Here is a 10,890-nt window from a genome sequence, read left to right as displayed (position 1 = left end):
TGCATAGATAAGACTTGAACTAGGAAAAGAATAAATATATTCCCTGCTATTCTGGCAGGTCTGAAGGCTGCCTTTCCCCCTTTATGCATAGATAGGACTTGAGCTAAGTGTTCCCTTGTGAAAATGAGCCAAATTTACTCTAGCTTTATGTTTGAGGTGGTGCCATAGAAATCTCAAATCCAGTGTGTCTTGGGCTGTCTGCATGGATACAGGACAGCTGCACAGAGAAGTTAGGTAGAGTTAAAGCAGGGAGAGAGCTTAGTTTGGGGTGGGTGTTACATGAGGGGTCCTCAGGAGGAGGAGGAGGGGTACCAGTGTGGGCAGAGGTGTTTGAAGGAAGGTGCAGGGTGTCTGAATTGTACTGCAAAGTCCTGAGATGTAAAGAACAGGTCTTCAAGCCTGCACAAGGATGGAAACTGCTGGGGTTGTTTAGAGATGGAGAGAAGGGCCAGTGCCTGTGCTCCTGCTCCCCAGCTCCCCCTGCTTCTCCTCCCTGATCTCCTTTCACTCTGAGAGACTCCTACAAGTGACCTGTGTCTAGAGACAAGTGGGAGTGGTAGGTAGGCATTTCTGTTGTGCTCAGCTGCTGATGCTGTGTTGCATGGGCTCGGGCTGTGGGCCGTGCTTCCGCTGCTCCTCCCCTCCCTGCTGCCGTCCTCAGTTCCAGATCTTGAGGAAACTGTCCCAGGAGCCAGTGGCAACAGCCATGCCATCCGCCGTCACCCCCAGGCAGCTCACTCTGTTGTCGTGGCCAGAAAGGATTCCTGTGGAGGGAAGGAAGAGGTCAGGCAGTGAAGGGGGGCTCTGTGAGAGGTGACAAGATGGCCTTGCTGAGGGGACACGTGGCACAGGCTGTGCCCACGTGTTGTGTGCAGCCCTGTCTGCTCCTGCACAACCTCTTGCAGTCAGTATGTGGAGAATAGGAGCAAATGTGCCAAAGAACTTTTGTGTGTGGTGTACAACCAGCACCCAAGGGGTTCTTGGGAAGGTAAAGCCAGCTGAACCTCATAGAACTGCTTTCACCCTGGCCAGCTGAACCTCATACAACTGCTTTCACCTGGCCAGCTGAAGCCTCATGCAACTGCTTTCACCTGGCCAGCTGAAGCCTCAGAACTGCTTTCACCCTGGAGTGACAGTAAGACTAAGATAGGATGGGGTCCTTGGTAAGGCTGAGAAACCGCAATGCTGTTGGTGGGCTGCGTTTCATGACTTTTCAGAAGGTAAGGGCCACATCTGAAAGAAAATTGCTGTGGTCTGTGTATGAGCATCACAGAGTACTCAAAGATGTTGGATGGAAGCCCAGGTGCACGCTTGGCTTGGTGCCTGGCCACCAAGTGGCACTGCGAGTACCTGCAACTGGCAGACTAGGAGGAAGTAGGATATTCTATAGCAGTTTTAGCTAATGGGAACCTTCTTGTCCCCCTTGATCAACGTTGTTTAAAGGCTTGACTTCCTTAACAATTAAAACTAATATCTCTTCTAGGCCAGTGAGAGTTGTTGGCCTAGTTCTGGTGTGCTCCCTAAGCACGAGGGAACTTTGCTGGGTTTCAGTCACTATAGGATGTCTTCCTATGTTCAGGAAAAATAAATGCCTCATTATCCCTGAGGCAGGGAGGGGAGGAGGGACCTCGAGGAGGCACTGACCCACACGCTCTGCTTTCAGGGAGTCCCAGATGTTGCAGTTGAAGTCGTCGTAGCCGGCGAAGAGGAGGCGGCCGCTGCGGGAGAGCGCGATGGAGGTGATGCCGCAGATGATGGTCTCGTGGGAGTACATGATCAGCTCCTGGTCCGCCCGCAGGTCGAACAGGCGGCACGTGGCGTCGTCGGAGCCCGTGCAGATGGCCTCGCCGTTGGGGAAGAACTGGGGAGGGCACACACCGTGTTTGAGTGAGGCTCTCCTCAGATCCCAGTGGAATTCCTCAGCTCATCACCCCCCCTGCTAAGCACGGGGAGGCCATGGAGGCAGGAAAACCTGGTGGGACCAGACACTGGATCATGAAATTTGAGTCTGCTGAAGGGGGAGACTGATACTTCTCTTAAGGCCTAATAAACCCCTTCCACTCCAAGAAAACAAATGGCCTAACCTGTTGCAAGATATCTCAGTGCTTGAGGAAGGATTATTTTAACTGCAGCTGTTAGGTTGGGCCTTGACAAGTGTCCACCCATTATCCCCCAGCTGAGGTCTGACATAATTCTGGCTACCAGAGCCTTCCTCTGTCTGATCCTCATACCGCAGCTTTCTCATAAATGCTCATTTTCTGTGGTCTTGCTCTGAGGAGTAAATAAAGGGCTCCTCAGGAGCAGGTATGGCAGAAAACCATGTGGCTGGCAAGGTAGCCATGGAAAAGGTTTCACTAACTGAGGTCAGTGGGAGGGTGGTTTGAGCAGCAGACTGCAGGAAGCTGGCATTTGCTTAGCTACAAGGAATAGTCTGCCACGTGTCTTGTCCTGCCATCTCTGCAGCTCTGAGGGAGGTGCTTCCTCCCAAATGTCTGCGCTGCCTCCCATCAAAATTCGATCTTCAGAAGATCTCCCTGTGATCCCACCTCTTCTGTCTGGAGCTGACCTCAGCTGAGTTGGGTATTCCTGCTGCCTCACTTGCATCCTGTGCCAGGGCTGCTGGAGTGTGCTTGAAGCACAGCTGCCAACAGCTGTTGAAGCAAAGCTGGACCAGCCCCTGTGTCAGGGTGCTCAGCTCCACAGACCACAGTGTGCTGCCTGTCCAAGACTTGGATGCTTTGCTGCCTGGAGAGAACCTCCCTCCAAACTTCAGTGAACTTGGGCACTCCCTGCCTCAGGCTGGATCACGGGGCCAAGGTCTAAGACCCTTGTTACCCTGCTGACTGTGACAGCTTCTTTCAACCTTGTCCCAAGGCTGTTTGGGAGCTGTTCCACCCCTATTCTCCTCCCCAGCCCTGTGCAGAGGGTACGTACCGAGATGGCGTTGATGTCGGACTCGTGCCCGGAGAAGGTCTGGCGGCAGGAGCCCTCCCGCACGTCCCACAGTTTGGCAGTAGCATCACAAGCCCCCGAGATGAAGAGTTTGAAGTCAGGGGAGACAGCCAAGCTCATGCAGTCTCCAGTGTGACCAATGAACACAGTCTTCTGCTGCCCCGTCTCAATGTCCCAGAGCGCGCTGCAGGAGGGGACAGGAGAGGAGAAGGGCTCTCAGAGCCAGCCCAGGCAGAGCAGACCCACAGCCAGGCTGAGGAGTGTCCCACTCACAAACAGAAGGGGGGAAGCCGTGGCTACTGCACAGGAAAATGGGTGAGAGCATCCCTGGATCCGCTGTACACAACAGGAGATATCTTCACAGCTGTTGTTGGCAGTACCTTTGCCAAAACAGAGTTAGACTAAGGCTGGGGATGTGTGAAGTTTGGCACATAAGTGTGACAGCTGAAGGGAATACTGAGAGACGGTAAGAGGGACACAAACAACAAAAAATAGCAAACAGCTGAGAAAAGTCTTCTGTGTCCATGCTCATAAGGTGCAAAGCTCTTGTTCAGTGGGATCCCACAGCACAGCCAGGCAATCAAACCCCATGTAACCCTGATCTCTGATGGAAATGCCACATTTCCTTGGCCAAAAGGTTCATCCAAAGCAGGTATTGGGATGGGTGGGGTAAATAAAGAGTCAGGACTGTTCAGAGTCGCAGCACAGTGAGCCCTGAGAACTAGGAACCAAAGGATCAAGGCAGTGCCTCTGCAGTGTCCCTTGCACAGAGGGCAGGACTTGACAAGTGAGAACGTGTGCGTGCTCCACAAAAAATTTAAAACTCTTTCTGTCCTGGATTAAATGACACTGTTCTTTGTGAGAACTTTTGACATGGTCCCTACTGCTTGACCTGGCCTCAGCTGAGGAAAGAAGCACCTGCTCTGCCAAGGGAGGAAGAATGGATGGGACTTCCTAAGGTGCTCCATGTGGCCTCCCCATTGTAGGAGCAGTTCCTCCTTAGATAGTGGAGGGCTGAAGACCACAAGGACTGCACTTGCTGCTGTGCTAAGAGCCGAGAACATGGCACCAGGATGCAGGAGGGAGCACTCACCATGTGGTATCTCCAGAGCTAGTCACAATGTTGTTGTCATCAAGAAATCGGCAGCAGGAGAGGTATCCTGGGAAGGGGAGTAAGCAAACATGAGAAAAGGGGCAGGGACAGAAGGGTGAAGTTTGGAAGCAGGGGGCACCCAGTGGCAGGCAGGGAGTGCGCACACCTGTGTGGGCTGAGAGCTCCCTGCTCACTTTGACGCTGCCTTCACGGGACTTGAGGCTGTAGATGGAGCACATGTTGTCAAGGCCTCCACAGGCCACAAAGTTGCCAGAGGGGGCATAGGCACAGGTCATGACCCAGGAGGAGCGCAAAGGGATGGCATGGACCTGGGGGACCAGAAACCATGTCAGGGCTCTTGGCAGCAGAGACAGCAGGTCAAGGACACCATCTCCAAGAGGAACCACTCCAGCATCCCAGTTTGCAGCCACCTAGCTCCTACCTTGTTAGTTGTGTATGTGTCCCACACAATCAGTTTCCCATCTTGTGAGGCACTGACCATAAGTCTGTGAGAAAGGAACAAGGTCAGGTTAGTGGCCTTCTTCCCATCAGAGCCTTCCTGCCCCTCACACCCATGTGCTGTCCTGCAGGCAGCAGGCCAGCAGCAGCTCTCACTTGGAGTCTGTGGACCAGTGCAAGGCGTAGATCTTGGCCAGGTGTCCCCGCAGAGTCCTTCGGGTCCGCATCTGGATGCGTCCAACGACCTCCATTCCAGACACAATCTAGATAAAGAGTGGTGGGAGAGAAAGAATTTATCTTGGACTACCAGAACTGCTTTCCGCACCTCTGCCTCCTAACTCCTTCCTGACTGGGCACCAGCCCCTCAGAGCGGCGCTAGCTTGCCCCAGACCACCTTGTCCCTTACCTGAGCAAGCGTTGTGTCTGCACAGGCTTTCCGGGCATCCTGGAGAAGAGACAACAGCAGATGAGACATATTGAAAACATGCAGGAAAGGTGATGACAAGTGAAATTTGGGGTCATTTTCTGAGGGCTACTAGAAGTAGGAACTGTGGCTTTGCTGTGTTTGGATTGTGGCCAGCAATCTTTGTCTGCGATTAAGACACCTTGACACCAGTCAGTTGTCAGGGACGTGAGCCAAAATTTGCTCAGCATCCTGTTTGCTGTGCTACACCCTTTCCATAGACCCTCCCACCTGACAGGTCTGAGAGACAGAGGAGATCCTGGGGATTCATGACACTTGTGGGACCCCTGTCCCTGTTCCTCTCCCTTTCCCCCACCATGGTGGGAAGATCTCCATTAGCATTTAAAGCGCTGTGGAGAGCTGCAGAGGGCTTCAAGAATGTAGATGGAGAAAGTCCAGCTGCAGCTTGTGGCTGAGGAGGAAAGTTTGGGCATGCATTGTGGGGTAGGCGCGCTCTCAGCAGCTCCATGGCTGTTGCCAGCATTACCGCAATCTGCTTCTTCAGCTGCTCAGCCTCCTGCTTCATCTGCTCCATTTCCCCCATCTTTCTGACCTAGGGGTGGCTCCTCCACGTGGGGCAGCCTGGACTCTGGGGAGACAGATCAAAGGAGAGAGGTGTGAGTTAGATAGGACACCAGTGTGACTGTTCAGTTACAGAAATGTAGGTATTCTGACAAAGGATTGGTGACCATTTCTTGGCTGAATACTCGGTAATGTTGTGCTGTATCTGGCCACAACCCTTAGCGCTTGGGAAGATTGTACTGGGCCTGGCCAAAGGTCCACTTTGTCTTGGATCCTGCTTACACATACACACACAGAAGCTAAAGAACTCCAGAGCCTCTTGCTGATGTTCTGGCCACACTTGTCCATTAATTTTTAGCCTTCCATTCCAAGCCCTGGGTCCTCTTTATCAGCTTCTCCTGTTCATTGCCAAGCTGTCCATCTCAGGTCCAGGAGGAAGAAACATGATGGGGGAGCCCATGGGCTATTTCCCGCTGTTTGTCCTAAGCAAAGCCTCACCAGGCAGGACCAACCAACTCTCTGACCACCAAGGAAATCTACAGGGCTGTTGAAGTTCTCTCTCAGAGTTCCCTTCTAGTTTCACATCAAAAACCAAACCAAAACAAACAAAGAACCAAACCAAAATAAAACAAAAAGAAAGGCTGATGCCTGGGAAAGGATCTAAGAATAGCATAAGCCGATAGGGGTACATCTCCTACTTGCCCAGCCCCAGCTTTTCACTGACGTCCAAAGCTAGAGCAGCATTACTGTATGCAAGTCCTTGATGTTCTTTTCTTCTGTGCATTTGTCCACACCATTTTTGTGCCCATGCCAAGTTCAGCCTCCTCAGTGCCCCACAGTGATGACTTCCACAGCTGGGTGGCAGGCTCTGCAAAGAAGTTCCTGCTTCCATCACTTCCCGGTGGCACTGGTTCCACTTGATAGTAGCTGTAGTTTGAGTTGGAAGAATCAGCAAATAACTGGTTTCTATTCACCTCTGCATCACTCGGTATTTCATACATCTTTGTCATACCCGTCCCTTTTCCAGACTGCAGAGCAAACTTAGTCATTCCTCTCCTGTAAGCTGTTACATCCTATTACCTCTGCTGTTCTGTGAGCTTTGTTTCAGTTGTTTACGGAGCAGAGATGATACGTTTTTGCAGGGAGAGCAGGGAGCCAGAATTGTAATCCATATTCAAGATGCAGGTGCACTGTATCAATATACAACCTCTCTGTTTTGTTCTCTTTCTTGTTATGTGCATTCAAATCTTCACCAATGATTCTAGCATCTCCCACTTTTGTAGACAAACTTGATCTTTAATTGCTCCAACATTTCACCTGGATAGATGTGAGTGTCCAGATGTGCTCCAGGTGTTGCCCAAGAAATGTTCCAGCAGCATCTGCAAATTTCTCCCAGTTCCTGTGGGTCACATCACTTCCATCCCTGTTGCCTGAAGGCTTAATTTCCTTTGGTCAGTGAGGCTTTGGGTCCTTCCATGCCACACTTTCTCTCTTGCTGTGGGCAAGCACATCAGACAGCTTCCAAGTCCCACCTTTGCTGGCTGCTTGGTACAGCACTTTGAGTTTTCTTGAAGAATTCCTTCCCTTGAGTGTCTCCACAGCTTTCCTTTGATCCCCCAGGCGCAGTGAGTATTTGCTTGTTCAATGATTCCTGAGGCATGGCTTTGAGTGCAGGAAAGAGAACGAGGCACAGGTTTCCCCTGGCTCCTGGGAGGCTATCCCAGCAGGAAGCTATTTCAGGATATACTTTGCAGAGAGAGACTTGTGCCTGCTGCCTGCAAGGCTGGATAGAGGCACAGCACTGCTCCCTGCTCACTGCTCGCTGCCCATGCCCAGGATGGGGCTGCCAGCCCCAGGAAACGGGGAGGAAGCAGGAGGGCAGCACTGCCAGGGCCCAGAGGAATGTGCCACAGCCCCACTGGCCTGGGGCTGCCAGCCTCAGCTCCTTCAGCTACCCTGAAGGACAGGGACAGACCAGCACCTCAGCTGGGCCCATTCCACTGGTTTTTCTTCTCTCATTCCAACAGAGCAGCAATGAGGGCACTTCCCCTCCTTTGGGAAAGGGCTGGCATTCCACTCCACCTCCCAGCTGTCTGACAGAGCAGGGAGATGCTGGGGAAGGCCTTGCAGCTTTCAGTCAGAGGCTGCACATCCTCCTTTTCCTGGGTGTTTGCCCCTCATTTTCAGCGTACAGTCAGGCTGCAAGGCTTCATCCTGCTCTGGTCACAGCCTATGGCACACCAAGTGGAACATCTGAACTTCCAGCCACCCTGTGCAGCCAGCCCTACCATTGTGGCCCACACTTTGCCCTTCCCCAGTGTTCCTTAGGACTGATCCATTGATCCTAAGCACTGGATTGTCGTTTCCTGCTAGGTAACCTCCTCCCTCTGACTCTCTCCTTCCAGCCTCCTTTGCTTGGTTCCCAAGTTCTTCAGACTGTTATTTCATACACCTTTGGCTCTCTGAGATTACTCTCCATCCACCTGCCCTAATTTTTATTTGTAGACTTCTGATTTTGCCCACCCAGACCTACATAGAGATGGGAACCTTGTTCTCCCTTCCCTCCAATTTATGCTCCCGGTGAAGCTGGCTGTACACATCCTCATTACCTGTCGGATCCCTGTCTTCCTTTCACTGCTCCTGCTTTTTCACTACTCTCTTCCCTTCTCTGGTTGTTTCTCAACTCTGGCACTAGCAAGGGAATGCCAGTTCACTGCTCTGTAAAGCTGCATGACCAGCTGAGGGGCTTTCGGAGCCATAGGCAGATCAAACAGCAGGGGCAGGATGTTGAGGACGGATAAAAAGGGCTAAATATAGAGAAGGTGCAGCTCAGGACTGTGTCCGAACCTTTAAATCCCTCTGAGGGAACACTCTAAATGAAGTTGGGAATTGTTCTCAGCCTCAGAAGGACAAGGAGCCACAGATGAGTGATAATAATAGCTCCATCTTTGCCTGTCGCCTCCATCCATCACGTCCCAGTGCAATTTGTAGAGAGTGAGGTGTCCCCAGCGTAGTGCAGCTGCCTCCCAGGAGGAGCAGGGCAGGTGTGCAAAAGAGCAGCTCGTTATGGTCATGTAAATTTAGGGCAGGAAATGGGAGGAACAAAATGGGAGAAGAACAGAGGAAAGGGAAATGGAGTTTGGCCAAGGCATGTTCCTGCCTTGACCAGCAGGACCTTAGGGATACACATTCCTAGCGGATCTAAGGATCAGCTCACAGTTGCTCATGGTGGTTGCCCAGGCTAGTTTTAATGGGAAAGGCTTTTAAATGGTGCACACTTGGTGCTTTCTGGAAGTAAGGGCTCTTTCAGGGGAATGCTAAGCAGAAGAGGAAACCAAGTCCTTAGGTACCTTTGAACGAAAAAATTCACCACTCTCAGCACAGCTACTGACAGGAAGACCTTGGCACCAGCACTGTTCCAGAGTTTTGCCTCCTGCAAGGACCACCAGGAGCAAGCAGGGCACGGCCAAACAGAGCTTGGGCTTGGCTGGTTCATGACAGCCCTGTTCTGAGCTCTGAGCTGTGCTTAGCCAGTTCACAGCTCTTGGCTTTGGAAACCACGTTTCATTTCTTCTGCTCTCCAACATGGCAGTTCTTCCCCCTCCTGCCTTTTCTAACAAATTTCTTGCTGCAGCACTCCTGTCTGTGGGCAACCAAACCCATCCTGAGTCCTTTGGGGCTCATAGCAGATCAAATGCCTCTGCTGTGGTGCAAGATGGAGGGGAACCTGGAATCATCCATCTTCTGCCTTTTGCTGCCACACCCTGACTTTTCAGAGCAGTGGCCACATCTCTTGCACGATGCCATGGAGGTGGCCCAGCTTGCTCCCTGGGGGCTGTCCCTCCAAGTCACCTGCATCACTCCCTGGTGGGGATAAGGGTGCAAGGAATGGGTGGGAAAAAGAGGCAAGGTGAACCCTCTTATTGTCTGCTCCTGGGTAGCCCCCCCACGCCTGAGGAAGGAGTGGTCACTTTGTGAAATGTTGGGAGAGGGCTGTGGATAATGGAACAGGGAAAGGGGCAAGAAGAAGGACTCAGTGGGAACAGGCAGTGTCCCTGGGTCTCCGTGTAATCCCTGACCAGCTTCACAGGCTCGCCCTGGTGACCCCGGGCTCCTTGCAGAGCCGGATACAGAGATGATCCCTCTCTCCTGTGATGGAGATCAAAGGTCAGGGTAAAATTACCCTGCTCTGCTCCTTGCTTTCTGAGGCTCCTTCTCCAGCCAGAACAGCAGCCAGCTGCAAATAGGGGTGCACTGGGAGCGCAGGGCTGTGTTCAGGCAGTGAGTGCCAGGTCGATCAGGGGAGGTGTCACCCTCCCACTCCAGCCTGGAAACTGGTGAGATTTACCTGCCAAGAGGAGAACAAGCAACCCCATCCCAGTGCAAAACCCCTCCAGCACTGTAAAGACATCTCAGTGCTAACCCAACTCCTTTCCATGATCTTACCCTCCCTCATTCTCTGATGGGATGAGCCTTTGTTCAAAGACTCCCCACATCATCGCTCCAAGAAACTCAGGGTCCCAATGCCAGTTTCACCAAGGTGACCTCAGGCATTGCAAGGCAGCAAACTTACCAGGGTCTGTAGAGCAAGGTGGGTTGCAGTCCCCTCTGAATGGGACCCTCACAGCCTGCCTCCCTTGCTGAGAATGGCTCCTCACTGCCCAAAAGTCCCTCGTTCCTCTGCAGTCTCCAGGCAGTCCCGTTTGTCCACCCAGCGAGTCCCTCGCTCCCTCTCTGCTCCTCAGCCTCTCCCAGGACTGATCTCCCCATGGGGAGCTGGAAGGCTGTGCACGGGAGGGGTTGGGGGAGGGCTGATTCCAGGAGCAGCGTCAGGCAAATTAAATCAGACACCAGAGACTTGGGGAAATCGGATTGGGACGTAATGCAAAGCAGGTGGATGGGGAGGGGTGAAAAGAGAGAGTAGCACACTGCTCCTGAAGGGAAAGAAACAATCCCAGGCGGATTTGACTCCCTCTGTTTATATCAGCAACAAACTAATAAAGTGAAGATTAGCCAGAACAGGCTAGGATTATCAGCCACCAGGGCAGGGCTTGCTGTACCTCACAGTCACAGGAATTCCTGTTTTCCCAGGGACAGCATGCCACTCATGTCCTGGGCAGGGCGGAAAGAGGGATGATGCCACCAGAGAGGGCCTGCAAAGGGAAAACCAATGGCAGGGCCACCACACCCTCTCTCGGCTGCAAATGGGGCTCTGGATGGGGAGAACAGAACTGGGCACAGGGGCCAGGGGTGGCAAAAGATTTGGTGGCATGCCTTTTGGCAGCCACTTTAGTGGGATGCTGCGAGGGGATTATCTTGGCCTCAATCTCTTTTAATCTCTCCCGCGGCTTTGGCCCAAGCCTGAGATAAATACCTTTTAACGGATCTCATCTGACGTCAG

The 10,890-nt window shown here is 52.5% G+C and overlaps 1 protein-coding gene across 1 annotated transcript; it reads right to left on the bottom strand.

Moving 5' to 3' along the window:
- Nucleotides 1–523: 523 nt before the first annotated feature.
- On the bottom strand, nucleotides 524–10,210 carry GNB3 (G protein subunit beta 3). Its single transcript, XM_064702895.1, has 10 exons — nucleotides 10,063–10,210; nucleotides 5,455–5,556; nucleotides 4,911–4,949; nucleotides 4,661–4,767; nucleotides 4,488–4,551; nucleotides 4,212–4,374; nucleotides 4,046–4,112; nucleotides 2,935–3,136; nucleotides 1,645–1,861; nucleotides 524–764 (listed from the first exon to the last, which is right to left on the bottom strand). Exons 2-10 carry the CDS (start codon nucleotides 5,509–5,511, stop codon nucleotides 658–660), a joined length of 1,023 nt encoding a protein of 340 aa, XP_064558965.1. The 5' UTR covers nucleotides 5,512–5,556; nucleotides 10,063–10,210; the 3' UTR covers nucleotides 524–657.
- Between the last annotated feature and the right edge of the window lie 680 nt (nucleotides 10,211–10,890).

Source organism: Zonotrichia leucophrys, chromosome 1 (genome assembly GCF_028769735.1).
Source record: "Zonotrichia leucophrys gambelii isolate GWCS_2022_RI chromosome 1, RI_Zleu_2.0, whole genome shotgun sequence".
In the NCBI taxonomy this organism is placed as follows: Eukaryota; Metazoa; Chordata; class Aves; order Passeriformes; family Passerellidae; genus Zonotrichia; species Zonotrichia leucophrys.
Note: the sequence above shows the minus strand (reverse complement) of the source record. Positions and strands in the feature narration are given on the sequence as shown.

Excerpts from the sequence above, each read along its gene's own strand:
- GNB3 (XM_064702895.1), bottom strand. The coding sequence starts at position 5,511 with ATGGGGGAAATGGAGCAGATGAAGCAGGAGGCTGAGCAGCTGAAGAAG. Across the intron at positions 4,552-4,660 it reads CACTGGTCCACAGACTCCAA|ACTTATGGTCAGTGCCTCAC; the intron begins GTGAGAGCTGCT and ends CCTTTCTCACAG. Across the intron at positions 765-1,644 it reads CCTGAAAGCAGAGCGTGTGG|GAATCCTTTCTGGCCACGAC; the intron begins GTCAGTGCCTCC and ends TTCCCTCCACAG.